We start from the raw sequence: 15,686 nt of genomic DNA, 5'->3' as shown, positions 1-15,686 counted from the left end.
GGGGCCCCCTCCACCCTCAGTGTAGCACATCACAAGGATGAAGGGAAGACAGTCAGAGACTATTAACACCTTCTGTGAGCCAGGAAACCCCCATGGAGACCTTACATATTGTAGGCCATTTACAGTGGCATGAATTAGACCAAAGGCCACAGAAGCTGTGACTCCCAGAAGAGGATGGGCACTGTGTGGCCAGGCTGAGCTAGATCCTGCCCCCAGAGGTGACCCAGGCACTAGGAGTGTGGCCCAGCAACCCACACAAGCTTCCTGGATCATCACCTTGGCGATTCTGGAGGAGGCACTGAAAATCTTCTCCACCTCCAAGCTCTGGAGGTCCTCCTTGCATCTCGCAAGCTCCAACTCTTTGTACACGTCCCATGAAGAGCAGATCTGGCTTGCTGTTGGGAGTAGTTTCAGACACCATTAGCCTTGGAAGGCCCAGTCACAGAGGCCGCTTGTCCTGACTCTCAGGGCACCTTGTCTCTGAGGGACTGGACCACAGCATCTGGACACCCTGTCCCGCATAACTTTGCTCTCATTGTTCCCCACACCATCTCTACACAAGCTCCGGCAGTCCCTGCTATGATGGATGCCCATCAGCTACCACATCAGAGGTGATCTCTCCTCTTCTGAAGGTCACCACACTGCATTCTCCCCTCAGCTCATCTCTGGCCAGTTTTGCTGGCTCCTTGGTATCTGTGAGCTGGCCTTGTGCCAGTGGGGTCCTCAGTATCCAACACATGCCTGCTGTGAGTTATGCTGAACCAATGAGCCTCTCTTTCCAGAAGCTTCCATGGCCTCTCCGTGAGCTCTGCACCCTCTGCTGTCTCTGCTGGTCAACCTTATTTGTCTATACAGAGAGGTTGTAACACTCCCCCACCCCCATAGCTGACAACCTTGATGTCAGCCCTTCTCCGAGCCTGGAGATGCTGGTTGTGATGGCCCACCCTCCACATACCATGCAGATCCAGCAGGCTGGACAGGACATCTGCTGAGGCCAAGCGAGTTCTTTTGTTGGAGTCACAGGTGCAAGGGGCGATGAGTCCAATCAGTGTGCCAAACTGCCCCAGCTTCAGGGGGATCTGAGGAGCAGGAGAACTTAAGGCTCACACTCTGTCCCCTCACACGTACCTGGTGCTTCCCAGGGGCAGGGTAATGGGCAGGCAGAGAGGGCAAACCCTGCTCTGAAAACACCACCCCTGTCTGGGAAGGGGGAAGATGCCACATTCGGTCTACTGCCCACATTCCTGCCTCCTGAGCCCCATAGCTGGGCTCCTGGAGATCAAGCAGTCAGGATCTGAGGAGTCTGGCCAACCTCAGACCCAGGCTCTATGTCCAGGCACCTATCTCATTCCTATAACTGAGCCCTCAGTTCATTTTGGGCTTCCCCTTTTCCAGCTGTATGACCGGGGCAGGGTATCTACCCTCAGGACCCTGGGTTCTGAAGAGGTTTCCTCAAGCTGTGTCAGATGGGTAACCAACGAAAACATCTCAATGCTTTTCAAGGTGTTTGTGGTACTTGCCAAGCTTTGTATTCTTTGTAATGTTTAGTAACTTATTTTCTCATTTTAAGTAAACATGCACTTTTCTAACCAATGTGGTATTCATAATTGTGTATCCTTTTTCTCAGAAAGGGTTCTCACCATGGTGTGAGCTTCAGGACCCACAAAACCTAGACAACTGCAAGCTGTAGCCCATTCTCTCCCAGGTTGGCCCTTCCAGGGGTTTCATTGCCATTCCCAAGTGAGGCAGCCTCTTCCCACAGGACTCTGTGGGGGAAGGGAGCAGAACCAGGTCGGGGGCTGGTGCTCCTGTACTCACGCAGACGCCGATGCTCTGGATGTAGCTCTGCATAAGACTAAGATGCAAGTTCATAGCCTTCTCCCGCTCCCAATCTTTCTCGGACAAGATCCACTTTTCCAGGAGCTATAGATGGAACCCATAACACAGAAGAGGGTGTTAAAAATCCCAGAGCCAGCCCTTTCCTGGCCAACTATTACCTACCTTGTCCCTCCTACTCAGAATCTGCTTTTCAATGCTTCTAGATGGTTCCTTCCCAGGCTCCACTACTAGGGTGATGAGGTTGTAAGAAGAGAGAGTGCCCTCCTCCGCCTCCCAGCATCCTCACACCGAGAGGGCTCTTGACTAATTAGTGTGTTGGACCTTGCTCCAAATGTTTGCCTGCCAGGGAAAGAGCCAGGAGCACAGCCCGCCCTGCATTCCAGGACCTAAGCATTCATGCATCTACTAACAGAGCTTAATAGTTCTGGAAGCAAAAATGGATAGAACTGAGAGGAGAAATAAATAAACCAGAGTGTTAGAGGTTTTAGTACCTCTTTCTCAGTAACTGATAGAACAAGAAGACAGAAAATCAGGAAGGATACGGGAAACTTCAACAACACTAGCAACCAACTTGGCCTAATTCATGTTTAGAAACACTCTGACCAATACAGCAGGATAGTTTTCAAGTGCACACAAGGCATTCGCTGAAGGCAGACATACCCAGACAACAAAATAACTTCCAGTCAATGTAAAAGGATTCAAATCATACAAAGTATATCATCAGACTACAATGGAGTTAAAGTAGGAATCAAAAACAGAATGACATCTGAAAAATTCTCAAATATTTGAAAATTTCTAGATAATCCATGGGTCAAAGAAAAGATGAAAAGAGAAATTAAAATGTATATTGAACTGAAATAAAGTTAGAACATGACATATTAATGTTTGTGGGATATAGCAACCAAGAACAAAGTCATTGGGCCCACACAATCAGATTTTAAGACTTACTGTAACATTACAGTAATCAAGACAGGATGACACTAATGAAAAGATAGACAAATACAATACATCATTGGAGCAGAATAAGCATTCAGAATTAGAGCCACACATACATGATTTTTGACAAAGGTGCAAAAGTAACTCAATGGAGAAAAGATAGTGTTTTCAACAAATGATGCTGGAACAATTGGTTATCTGTGTGCAAAAATACAAAAATTGCATAAACTTTGATCCATACATTACACCATATACAAAAGCTAACTCAAAATATACCATAGACTTAATTGTAAAACCTAAAACGATACAGTATTAGAAGAAAATCTTTGTGATCTTGGGTTAGACAAAGACTATTAGATATAACACTAAAACCAGGATCTATAAAAGAGGAAAAAAATTATAAATTAGACTTCATCAAAATTTGAAACTTCTCTTCAAAAGACACTGTGTAATTTATTTAAAAAACAAAAAAAAAACAAATAAGAGACTGAGAGAAAATATTTGCAAATTACATAGCAAATAAAGGACTTGTATCTAGAAAACATAAAAACTAAAAACTCAATATCAAGAAAGCAAACAACCTAATTTTTTAAAAAGTTACCTTTATCCTTCAAAAATGGCAAGATTATAAAAGGCAAAGACTAAAGAATTTTTCCAGACTGAAAGAGACTAAAGAGACATGACAATTCAATGCAATGCATAGTCCAGATTGGATCCTGGATTGGTAGAAAATAGCTGCTATAAAAAGCATTATTGGAATAATTGGTAAAGCCTGCCGATAGACCATAGATTAGAATATAGCATTGTACTAATGCTAAATTTCTTGATTTTTTATTCTTGTGACCTATATAATAAAAGCCTAATATGCTAAGCATTTGGTCATCTGGTTGGCCATTTGGTTGCAATCAAAATGTAATATGTTAATGATATACTAAGGCCACTCAACCGCTTGCTATGACGTGCACTGACCACCAGGGGGAGACAGTTGACTGGTCAACCAGTTACTATGACTACCAGGGGACACTGATGTGCACTGACCATCAGAAGACAGATGCTCTGACCAATAAGTTGGCTTGCTACTGGGGTTTGGCTGATCAGGACTGAGCAAGACAGGCTGGACATGCCCTGGAGCCCTCCCCAGCTGGCCAACCTCCCACATCTCTTTCCAACCCCAATCGTGCAACTGGTGGGGTGGCTTGGCCTGGCCTGCACCCTCTCACAATCTAAACTGAGGGCTCTGCCCCCCCCCTCCCGAGTGCATGAATTTTGTGCACTGGGTCTCTAGTTGTTATATAAGAGACTATTCTTGCCCCAGCTGAGTGGCTTAGTTGGTTGGAGCACCATCCTGTATATCAAAAGGGTTCAATTACCAGTCAGGGCACATACCTAGGTTGTTGGTTCAATTTCCAGTTGGGGCATTGATGGAGGCAATGGATCAATGTCTCTCTCTCTCTCTCTCTCTCTCTCTCTCTCTCTCTCTCTCTCTCTCTCTCTCTTCCTCTTTCCAAAATCAGCAAAAAAAAAAAAAAAAAAAAAAAAATCTTCAGGTGAGGATTAAAAAAAAAAGAGAGAGAGAGTATTCTTGTTCTTAACTTGTTCTGCAACTGTCTATGATTTAAAAGATGTGTGTGTGTGTGTGTGTGTGTGTGTGTGTGTGTAATAAGAAAGGGAAAAAATGTGGCAAAATATTAAAAATTGTAAATCTGAGTGAAAGGTATACAAGAGTCTTTTTACTATATTTGCAACTTTTCAGCAAATTTGAATTTTTATCTAAATAAAATTATCAAAACAATGTTTAACTCATACCCCTGTTTCCCACAGAGAGGTGGCCATCCCTGGTCCTCTGCCAGACAACTCACATGCACCATCTCCTGCAGGCCCTTGGGGTCCATCTGCCTCTGCAAGAGGCCCTCCATCAGCTGCTCCAGGCCACTCAGGGCATTCGTGTACAGGGTCTATGACAAGAGAGGGAAAAGCCAGGCAGCAATGAGGAGGGTGCACAGTGTAAGATGATCAGATAATCAGCCCTTTTACTTGTACTCAAATTGAGTGCTTTACACTTGTCTTCTCACACGGTGTAAAAGTCAGCTTCTTAAGAGGAACCCATTTCACAAAGGAGGAAACTGAACTCCTGAAGTCCAGTTCTCCTGACTCTTCTTCCAGGGCCAGGCCTAGGAGGCACAGGTGGCTACCTGACCACAAAAGATTTGTCCTTCTTTTCCAACAATGTTCCTGGAAAATAGCTATCCAGTCTGGGACATTTCCCAGCACTCCTTAGATTTAAGTGGAGCCATGTGACTGAGTTCTGACCAATAAAAGTGGGCAAAGTAGCTCATGAATCCTCTATACCAGTGATTGGCAAACTCATTAGTCAACAGAGTCGGGAGCCGCGGTTTGCCGTCCACTGCTCTATACTCTTTCTCTACCTCTCCTTGCTAAATATCAATACTCATGTGGACCTTCAGAACCAGGCATTAAAGAAGACATGGCTCCTGAATAACAGATAGAAGCAGTTCTATCCCCACCCCCACTGCCAATTTGAACTAAGTTCTCATGTTGTTACACCACAGAGATTTTGGAGTCTGTCTGTTACAGCAGTTAGCATCACCTTACACTGACAAACAGAGCCTGCTGCACTTTGCTGCCTCTAACCACAGATGGGTGGTTCAGGATGGTGGGCTCTCAGCACTGTCGTGATAAAGTAAACTTCCAGGTCCCGACCCAGAAAATGAGGTGGCTCAGAGGAACCTACCTTAATGGACTTATTGTCCTTTCCTGGGGGTTGGAGAGAAATTACAGAATGTAGACTGATATCCATCAGCTCAGTGTTTTCCTCTGTGGAGTAGAAAGGCTTCACTTTGCTAAGGAAAGAAAAAGTGAGAGAAGAAGTGTTCAGTGGAATTTAACCTGTTAACCGAGCGGGACTTATAAATACGTCAAATGTGGCTGAAACCAGTTTGGCTTAGTGGTAGAGCGTCGGTCTGGTCTGCTGACTAAAAAGTCCCGGGTTCGATTCCGGTCAAGGGCATGTACCTTGGTTGCGGGCACATCCCCGGTAGGGGGTGTGCAGGAGGCAGCTGGTCGATGTTTCTCTCTCATCGACATTTCTAGCTCTCTATCTTTCTCTCTTCCTCTCTGAAAAAAAATAAATAAAATATATTTTAAAAATAAATAAATAAATACGTCAAATGTAAACAATATCTGGAACAAGGAGGACATATGAATACGTCCTTGAAATATATGTTGCACCCTGAAACAGACAGTATATATTTTTTGTAATCTTTATAATTGTTCGTAAAATTTATAATTTTTTAATTCGATGTTTCCATTTTTTGTTGGTATTCTTTTCTATTTGTTTGTAATTTTGTATTTTCCTTTGTGCTTTATATATAAATAAATGAAAATATATATTTCATTTATTTTAATTAAGTATTAATAAAAAAATAATAATATGAAATTACGTCCACTGGGCGTGACATACTGACACGTCCTAGTGAAAGAGTATGCACCTGTTATACGTTGCGTAATTAAAAAGGGAACTCCCCGGTTAACAGGTTAAGATCCCACTAGGAGGGGTGGACATCACTGGCAGGAGGGGTGGACATCACTGGCTCCTGGCCCTCTGCCAGACAACTCACATGCACCATCTCCTGCAGGCCCTTAAGGTGGAGGCATGTCACAGATCAAGAGAGACGCCAGGTTTCCTGGTTGGGGGTTCAGGTGTGCATCCTCTCTAGGGGTTTGTGCTCTGCCCAGCCATCAGTGTCCAGTAATTATGTCAGGGATTGAGAGGCAGATCCAAGGGTCCAAGGCCACCTCTTCTACTTGAAGTCTGCTCTAACCCTGTCCATCCCCTGCTCAGAAACATTCCATTGCTCCTCCTAGAACACAACCATGAACTCTGAATTCCAGGCTGGTACTAGCCCATGGGTCAAGTGTAATGCTCAGACTAGCAGCAGTAGGTCACGTTGGAGTTTATTAGAAACTAGAGGCCTGGTTCACGAATTTGTGCATGGGTGGAGGCCAGCCAGCTGCCCCAATAGGGGCCATCAGGCAGAGCCGGCAGTGGGACCCAACCTCACAGGAGGTTGGCCAGCCAGCCCAGACCCTGATCAGGGTGGGGAAGGCAGATAGGGGACCTGGCCAGCCAGGGGGAGGGCCTGTGGGAGGTTGGGGGAAGCTGAACAGGGCCCCAATCAGGCCAAGTGGCCTCTGCAATCCATGTATAGTTAGCAGTCATTCCGGTTATTCTATCATTCTGGTCGCTTGTCTTTTATATATATAGATGCCAATTCTATAGCCTCACCTCAGAGCTACTAAATCAAATACTCTGTGGATTAGGGCCCAGCCATCTGTGTTTTGATAACCCCTCCAGGTTTGTACATAGCTGCTTCAGGCATCTAGCCCATTCTTTCTTTGTTTTTAAATGCATCTTTATTGTTTAATGTATTACAGTTGTCCCCTGTGCCCCCACATTTGACCTCCTCCAACCCTCTCCCGCTCTCTCCATGGGCCCTCATCACACTATTGTCTGTCCTTGGATTATGCATATACTAAAGGCCTAGAGGGATCCCTTGGCCTGGCCTGTGAGATCCGGCCAAAATTGGCTCTCCAACATCCCTTGAGGGTCCCAGATTGTGAGATGGTGCAGGCCAGACCAAGGAACCCCACCAGTGCACGATTGGGATCAGGGAGGGACATGAGAGGTTGGCCAGCTGGGGATGGACTGCAGGAGGGCTTCAGAGCATGTCTTGCCTGTCTTGCTCAGTCCTGATCAGCCAGACCCCAGCAGCGAGCTAACCTATCAGTTGGAGCATCTGGCCCCTGTTGCTCAGTGCATGTCATAGTGACTGGTCAATAAATTGACTGTCTGCCCCATGGTGGTCAGAGCACGTCATAGGGAGCAGTTGAGTGACCTTACCATATCATTAGCATATTACACTTTGATTGGATTGAATGGATGACCAGATGAGTGAGCACTTAGCATATAGGCCTTTATTTTATAGGATGTATCTAAGTTCTTTGCTTAATCTCTTCCTGCCCTCCTTTCTGAAATTGGTAAGTCTTTTACATACTTCAGTGTTTCTGGATCTATTTTGTTCATCAGTTTAATTTGTTTAATTTGTTCATTAGATTTCACATATAAGTGAGATCATATGATACTCACCTTTCTCTGACTTGCTTATTTCACTTAGCTTAAGCCCAGATCAAAAGGTAAACTCCTTTTGCCAGCTCCTTTTTCTAGCCCCTGTTATAGCAACCGAATTGAATCTTGCTATTAGCCCCCTTTTTCTGGTCTTAGATTTTTTTTGTTATTCACCTGCAAACACTCAGCGCTGACCTCTAATTCCTTGTGTATGTGTTTGCCTTACCTCCAAGTCCCTGAAGGGATGTGTGTGAAATTGATTTCAAATATGTCCATGTGTTGCCTCTAAAAGGGGCAACAGGCATTTCTGCTATGAGTTTAAATGATAAAACTCCTAACTGGTGAAGATTTCCTAAAGAGGACCCAACCACTTCAAATATAGATTTTACAAACACATAGCTTCTCTCCCCCAACTCCTCACCCCACTGGTGGGTAGATAGTTCCCGAAGACACACCTCAGGTATTCTTTTACTTATATTATTTGTATAACTGTATTAATACCATGTTGATATGTAACTTCCTTGACTGAATCCAACCCAGCTGGGTGGAGGCCATCTTTCTGCTGATTATTCAGGATCACGTGTGACCTTTTGCTCAAAACATCTCCTAATGGACCAAAGAACAGCCTACCTATCTGCCAGTTACCTCCCATCCAAGGAGAAGAGCACAGCCTGAAATATTGTTGAGAATTATGGACAAGAGGAATGGGAGCAGACTCCCATCTTCCAGGTGGCCCACTGCCCAGGAGCTGTCACCCAAGATCCCTGCTATGGAGGTGGACCTGCACCAACAAGTGCCAAGGGATGGTTTCAGGATTTGCATCTGCCCAGGAGAGGTGCCTGGGGCACGAGCAGGGGGGCCAGCTCACCTCAGGTGCAGGAGGGCATCCATGGCCATGGTGCGTATGGGAGACACCAGATTGTCAGTCGACTCCGCCTTGATGATTGCCTGCCAGCAGAGCAGGGCAGTGAGCTGCCAAGCCACCCAGAGTTCCAGACCAAGAAAGATGGGGCCCTTAAATCCCAGGGGTCCTCATGGTGGCAGTACTCCCAGCGTTAGTGCCAGAAAGACCTGATGATTTTAGGATCACTTGGTCTTTGCCATTTTTGGGGAAGGGCAAAATCTGGTGAAAGGTGTGGGACTCACGATGGACGTGTGATTCCCATCCAGGTCTGCGTTACTTGAGTGTATCCTTGGGAAAACTACTTCCCCTGCCTGAGTTCCCTTACATGTAAAACGGGGACTCCACAGTCCTGTGACTGGTGTAAAATGACATGAGCAGGGCTCCTGGTCCAGGCAAGAGCCAAAGTCAAGTTCCCTTCCTTCTCAGTGCCTCCCGTACCACCCACATCTCACTTCTCTCCTGAACTGCTTCTGACAGGAGCGGTGTCTGAGGCCGAGGCATTGCAGGGCGTGGGAAGGTCTGGGGTCATGGGCAGTGGCTGTCCCACAACCTCCATCAGCACCTGTCACCGCTTCTTGCCTTTGGGCGACTGACATTTTCTAGATCTTACCAAAGTTCTGTGCAAAAATAGTTTTAAGCTTTGCCTGCAGCCAACACCTGCCCATAGGTCCGTCCTACGTATGGAAAAATACTGGGGCGACAGTGGGGCTGACCTGGTGGACCTGTGTGTCCCCATCCTGAGGGGGAAAATAGAGCCTGGCTGTTTCCTGGCCATGAAACCCTTTATCAGATATGAGACTCTCATCTCAGAATCCCTACAGCTGGATCACAGCAGAACTGAGACAGACGCCCTCAGGTACTTGCAGAGTTAGACTCCATGCTGCCCAGGTCCCAGGCCCCCAGCTTACCATTATAATGGCAGTAAGAGTAGCCTTGTGGGCAAATTGAAAGTCCCCTGGGCCCTTGAGGTTTTCGATGGCACTGGAGATCTGAACCACACTCTTCATGAAGGCCATTTTGAGGCAGATGTCCTGTGCCCAGACCAGACAGAGGGATGGAAGAAGCGTGTTGTGAGTGAGTCCAAGGATCCCCAGCCATAGTCTTTGTGCCTGGACCCTGCAGCCACCTAAAGTTGCTCCTTCCACCACCCTTAGAGACACTGACAGAGCACCTGCCACGTGGTGGGGCTGTAGGCCAGACCCCCCAACACCTGTACCTGAGGGAAGCAATGCCAGTCAGTGAGCACACTCACTGACCAGGGGCACCAAGCCCTGTGTGTCATGGGAGAAGCAAAATAAGTATTTGAGATAAAACCCTCTTTGCTTTTACAACAGGGATGAATCTTGAGGGCATTTATGCTAAGTGAAACAAGCCGGACACAAAAGGACCAATACTGGGTGATTCGGCCCATTGGAGGTACCTGGAGCAGTCAGACTCAGAGACAGGAAGTGGAACGGGGACTGCCAGGGGCTGGGGAGGGGACTGGGCAGTCATTCAGTGGGTGCAGAGTTTCAGTTATTCAGGACAAAGGTGCTGGAGATGGATGGTGGTGATGGCTGCACAACTAGATGAATGTATGTAATGCTACTTAACGGGTCATGACGGTGACATTTAGGTTAAGGCTATTTTACTACAATTTTTAAAATAATAACAAAATAGTGTGTGCTTCATTCTCTGTGTTTTCTCTTCCTTGTTGTTCGAAGAAAGTAGCCCCTTTGCATTTCTGAAGACAACTTCACATCTTGTCCCTTATGAAAGGCCTATGGACAGCTGTCTGGGGTGGAGGGCAGAGGCTAGGGAGGGAGAAAGACAGGAAAGGGGCGCTCATCTTGTGACTTCTGAGGACCCATACTCACCCCTCCCAGCACTTGAAGGAGGGGCTACATGCCACATCCTCCTGCAGCAAAAAAATAGTACAGACTGGGGCAATGGGCCTCCCAAGTGCTGGGAGTCATGTAGGACTCCTGGGTGTCTCCATGTGGGCTGCCTGGGCCCTGCTCCTGGTTACACCTCCACCCAGAGAGGAATGCAGGGTGACATTCTGCCCACCTGGCTAAAGGAGGGCATCTCCTGGGCACTGACTGTGGGTCTGTGTCTCCCTGGGTTACCTGGGAGCTGCTGGTGTAGTGGTGAATGATCTTGGCAGTGATGGGTGTGTCCACATGAGTGAGGAGCATCTGCCAATGGCAGTGCAAGGCCACACAGCTGTACATCACCATGAGAGCGCTCTTCACTGTCTCCCGCCTCCAGGGGTGGTCCTTCTGCAAGGCCAACGACAAGGAGAAGACATGCTGAGCGGTGGTGATGTGCTCAACTTGCCCTGCTGGGAGCGTGCAGGGTCAGCCCCAGATCATCTCTGGTTACAAGACCAAAAGAGCCATTAAGTCAGCCAACTGTGCCTAAAACACTTGTTCATTCAATACTTTTATATTGAGCACCTACAACATGCTGGGTCCTGGGTGTAGTGTGGTGAGTAAGTCAGAGCAAGGTCAGACTGCCCATTAGCAGTGAGCAGTTGGCTGTGTGGACACTCCTAAGCAGAGGCTGGCTGAGGATGCCCTCATCCCTCCACCTGCCAGGCACCTGTTCTGGCCCAGGGGATCTCATGATGCTGGGGATCCAGCAGGAACAAACAGCTTCAGCTCTGCTCTCCTGAGAGGCGGTGTCGGAGACTACCAAACCCTCCGTGGACATGAGGCTGGGGGCCCTTGAGCCCAGGTCTCAGCTCCTGCTCTGTGGAGCAGGTTGAGAAACTCTCCATCCAAACAGCCAGACCCCCAGGGCAAAGGTGGAGGTCAAGGCCAAAGCCTGAGGCATCAGTGACTCCAGATGACTGCACACTGGGCCTCAGCCAGCCTTGGCACCATGCCCTGGAGCAGGAAGTTGGAGGAGAGGCTGGCTAGGGGCTGCTTGGGTCCAGCGCCTGGCTTTACCACTGGCCAACTGCATGCCTTTGGACAAGCTTCACTGTCTCATCCATACCACCACCATCCAAGCCCTATTGATTCACTAAGGCAGAGCTCCCAACATGTGTAAAGCACCTTCACTTTTTCAGACCCAGTGGGTCTGGATGAGGCCTGGAACCCTGCATTGCCAGCCTGCACCCAGGTACCCTCATCATGAATAGCTAAAGGCTCAGAATGGGTTCTGGAAAGGCCTACCTTGCGTTCTTTAAATTATCAGGAGGCCTCTAGATTGTAGTCATTTTGAGGATAGGAGACATGGAGGGAGAGTTCTTTTTTAAAAAAAAATGTTTTTATTTATTTATTTTTTTTCTGGGAGGAAAGGAAAGGAGAGTGTAAAAAGAATATCTATTCAAGAGAAATATCAATCGCTGCCTCCTGCATGCCCCCCTACTGGGGATGAGCCTGAAACCTGGCATGTGCCCTGACGGGGAATCGAACCTGTGACCTCTTGGTCCATGGATCAATGTTCAACCACTGAGCCACACTGGCCAGGCAAGAAAAGGGTGTTCTTATTGTGACTGGGCAAGAACCTTGGTTGGGTGCTGAGAGCACTGTTGCTCTAAGAGGCTCCTAGAAACCTGGTTGTAGAGAGAAGGAGCCTTACCCGCCAAGCACCAATCTGCCAGGACTCCTCTGATTCATGAATCTTCTCCTCAAAGTCCTGGAGCACACTCAGCACAGTCTTCACCTGGCCCTGGGCGCACAGGCCAAAGCACAGAATCACACCCTGTGGGGAGACCAGGTCAGCTGGGGTGAGGGGATGGGCAGGGAGCAGAGGAAGAGCCCCCCATACACATGTACACACATGAACACACACGGGTGTACATACGTGTATACACACAAACAAGCACACACATGCACACATGGGTACTCACATGTATACACAGAAACACTCATGCACATATATGTATACACACAGAGGCATGAATGCATATATATGTGCAACCACGTGTACACATATGCACATACATGCACACATATGCGTGTGTGTATGCATATACCATATTCCCCGGAGGTCCAGAGAGCTCTGGCAGATAGGAGGGGGCTGCAGGGTGCCTTCACCTCTCGGTCACAGTCCTTGCTGTAGTCGGTCTTGTACAGCAGCTCCAGCAGCAACACCTCCACTTTGTCGGCCTCCAGGCCTGTGGCCAAAGTGAAGCCCAACGCCCGGTACAGGAAGCTCTAGGATGTCACAGGACAAATGGAACTTCAGTGTAGAGTCTTTAAAATAAATGTTCAGCCAAAACCAGTTTGGCTCAATGGATAGAGCGTCGGTCTGCAGACTGAAGGGTCCCAGGTTCGATTCCGGTCAGGGGCTTGTACATTGGTTGTGGGCACATCCCCAGTGGGGGGGGGGGGTGTTGGAGGCAGCTGGTCGATGTTTCTAACTCTCTCTCGCTCTCCCTTCCTCTCATAAAAAAATCAATAAATTATATATTTTTTAAATAAAAATAAATAAAAACAAAACAAAATAAAATAAATGTTCAGGGGCAGTTGGATTGTATCTACAAGGACTAGCATGTTATAAATAGTGGAGGCCAAATTTCTCTCCTATACAAATTGAAACAATTTACACTCCCACCAACTAATCCGAGAGGACCCATTTTACCACATTCTCTCCCACAACAGGACATTATCAGTGAGAGGTGGGACTTTCCCACTTTCATTTATTTCTTTATTGGTCATATAGATCACCTTTGCATAGTTTCAAGGTCCATTCTTTGAATTTCTATCTATATTCATTCCCCATTTCCAGTTCAATTATTCTCCTATATTGTTTTCATTTGTAAGAACTTGGTGTATATATTTGAAATCCATACAACTGTAGAAGGTAACTATGATTAGTATTTAGAGATGAGAAAGCAAGCAGGAAGTGGTAGAACCAGTATTTGAAAATCAAGCGTAGTCTTATGCTCATTTCTTAACAAATGTGAATCAGAAGACTCAACCCAACAGATCACTTTCAGTGGTCTGTTTCTCCAATCTCTCATTTCCCTTTGATTTTATTTATGACTAGAGGCCCAGTGCATGAAATTCATGCACTTCTTTTGGGAATTTGACTGGGAGTAAATTATATTGCAGATTAATTTGAGAACAATGGACACCTTTACATTGAGACCCTATTTACAATATATCTTAAATAATAAAATATTATTTATTATATATTTATTAAATATAGGGTCTCAATGTAAAGGTGTCCATTTTTCTCAAATTAATCTGCAATATTAATTTGAGAGGTGGTATCTATTTAATTAGAGGTGGCACCTGCAAGAGATGGTATCTATTTAATTAGGGCTTCTTTCAGCATCCCTGCCTCTCCTGGCAATTTTGTGTTCCTCACATATTTAATATTTTATTATTTAAGATATATTGATTATACATTTTACATTGCACTGGTCTTTTGACTATGTTTTCATTATATGGTATTGTTTTTTTGTTTTGTTTGTTTTTGTTTTTTGTTATTTTTTGTTTTTGTAATAGGAAGATAATGATTTCTGCATGCTAATTTGGGCCTTATCTTCGTTTCTGCTAAGCTAGAACCTAGAGATTCCTTTAGCCTTCTGTGGCTCTATGTCATCCTCACCCTTTCCCTATTTACCAAAATCTGTTCAGACATTTCAATCTGTGCCTGTTGGATTCTGATATCAAACAACTTCAGGTGGAGAATGAGGTGAGAAGGATGGGGAAGCTGATGACTGGATGAGAGCTTCAACAAGCAGGTTCTTAAAACACACACACACACACACACACACACACACACACACAAAAAAAAAAAATTACAAAACCACACAGGTCTGAGCCCCCTTCTTTCTTTCCAAGACCCTGTAGACAGCCATGGGTACAATTGCTCTCACACAGCTGCTGTGAGGACCAACCTTCTCCAGGGAAGGGCTGTCAAAGCTCTCGATCTGATTGTTCAACTCTTTGCCCAGACGCAGGCTCCAGTTGGAACCCCGAGTCTTCTTGAGGGAGAGTCTCAGAAACTGGGGAGGCAGAAGACATGGGTATGCAGTCTCCAGTAGGACTGTGTGGTACTGAGTAGTGACCCACCTTTTCTAACCCCCTCCCCAATCCGTGAATCACTGGACCCATAAAGCCCTGATCCAGTGCTAACATTCTGTGGGCCTGGGGGTTCGGGGAACAGCTGTGGCTTGTGAGATTGTGGGAGGAGTGTCACCCTTGTGCTGATTCCTAAGTACTTGAATTCCTAAGTACAGAATGTAAGGCCCCCTGTTCTCCCCTGCGGCTAGACACTGCTGTGGAATGCTTGGTATTCCCCAAGTCTTCTAACAGGAGAGTGTGTCCTTTAGGGACTCCTGCAATCTCCACATGCCAACCCCACCACGTGTCTGCCCATCCATCCTCCCCAGCCTCAGCAGGCTGGGTCACCTCTTTACCTGAATCAGCTTGTCCTCCCAGGTCTCCTGATTCCAGGTAAACTTAGTATGTTCTGCATAAAGAAGGATCACACATGCTACTCTCTGCTGCTCCCTTCTGGGGCACCTCCTTAGCCTGGCCTGCGAAGCCCCCAATGGGGCATGCTCACCACATGCTATATTTCCCTCCCCACCTTACCAAGGACCAAAGTAGGCTGCGCTGGTCTACCATAGCCTCGCCTTCCGGTGTGCAAGCCACGTAATTAGTACCCAGTCTGCACGCTGAGAGGGCACTTCACCTTCCAGGTACTTGATCAGCAGTGGGATCTCCTGCTCCCACATGTCAGCCATGGAGGGTGCAATGCTGTGGCTCAGGGTCCTCAGAAGGTTGAGCATGGCTATTCCTCTCCCCTCCCCTTCGTAGGGGGATGACATCAGCACCTGCAGGGAACCAAGACTCCAGTGGGGCTCTGCCCATGGTCTGGGCAGCCCTGAGCTCCTCACTCCCCACAAAGAAC

The 15,686-nt window shown here is 46.8% G+C and overlaps 1 protein-coding gene across 1 annotated transcript in view; it reads right to left on the bottom strand.

Annotated features, from left to right (window-relative positions):
• MROH2A (maestro heat like repeat family member 2A) overlaps positions 1–15,686 on the bottom strand; it is a 41,273-nt gene that overhangs the window by 9,461 nt on the left and 16,126 nt on the right. Inside the window, exons 16-28 of the mRNA XM_036420975.2 lie at positions 15,468–15,609; positions 15,190–15,242; positions 14,668–14,775; positions 12,854–12,973; positions 12,396–12,518; positions 10,934–11,086; positions 9,734–9,856; positions 8,790–8,869; positions 5,528–5,636; positions 4,635–4,730; positions 1,819–1,923; positions 956–1,079; positions 277–395 (exon numbers count right to left, since the gene is read on the bottom strand). Of these exons, the coding sequence (XP_036276868.1) occupies positions 277–395; positions 956–1,079; positions 1,819–1,923; positions 4,635–4,730; positions 5,528–5,636; positions 8,790–8,869; positions 9,734–9,856; positions 10,934–11,086; positions 12,396–12,518; positions 12,854–12,973; positions 14,668–14,775; positions 15,190–15,242; positions 15,468–15,609 (1,455 nt within the window). The remainder of the gene's footprint in view (positions 1–276; positions 396–955; positions 1,080–1,818; positions 1,924–4,634; positions 4,731–5,527; positions 5,637–8,789; positions 8,870–9,733; positions 9,857–10,933; positions 11,087–12,395; positions 12,519–12,853; positions 12,974–14,667; positions 14,776–15,189; positions 15,243–15,467; positions 15,610–15,686) is intronic.

The sequence above is a fragment of the Pipistrellus kuhlii genome, unplaced genomic scaffold (genome assembly GCF_014108245.1).
Source record: "Pipistrellus kuhlii isolate mPipKuh1 unplaced genomic scaffold, mPipKuh1.p scaffold_m20_p_7, whole genome shotgun sequence".
In the NCBI taxonomy this organism is placed as follows: Eukaryota; Metazoa; Chordata; class Mammalia; order Chiroptera; family Vespertilionidae; genus Pipistrellus; species Pipistrellus kuhlii.
Note: the sequence above shows the minus strand (reverse complement) of the source record. Positions and strands in the feature narration are given on the sequence as shown.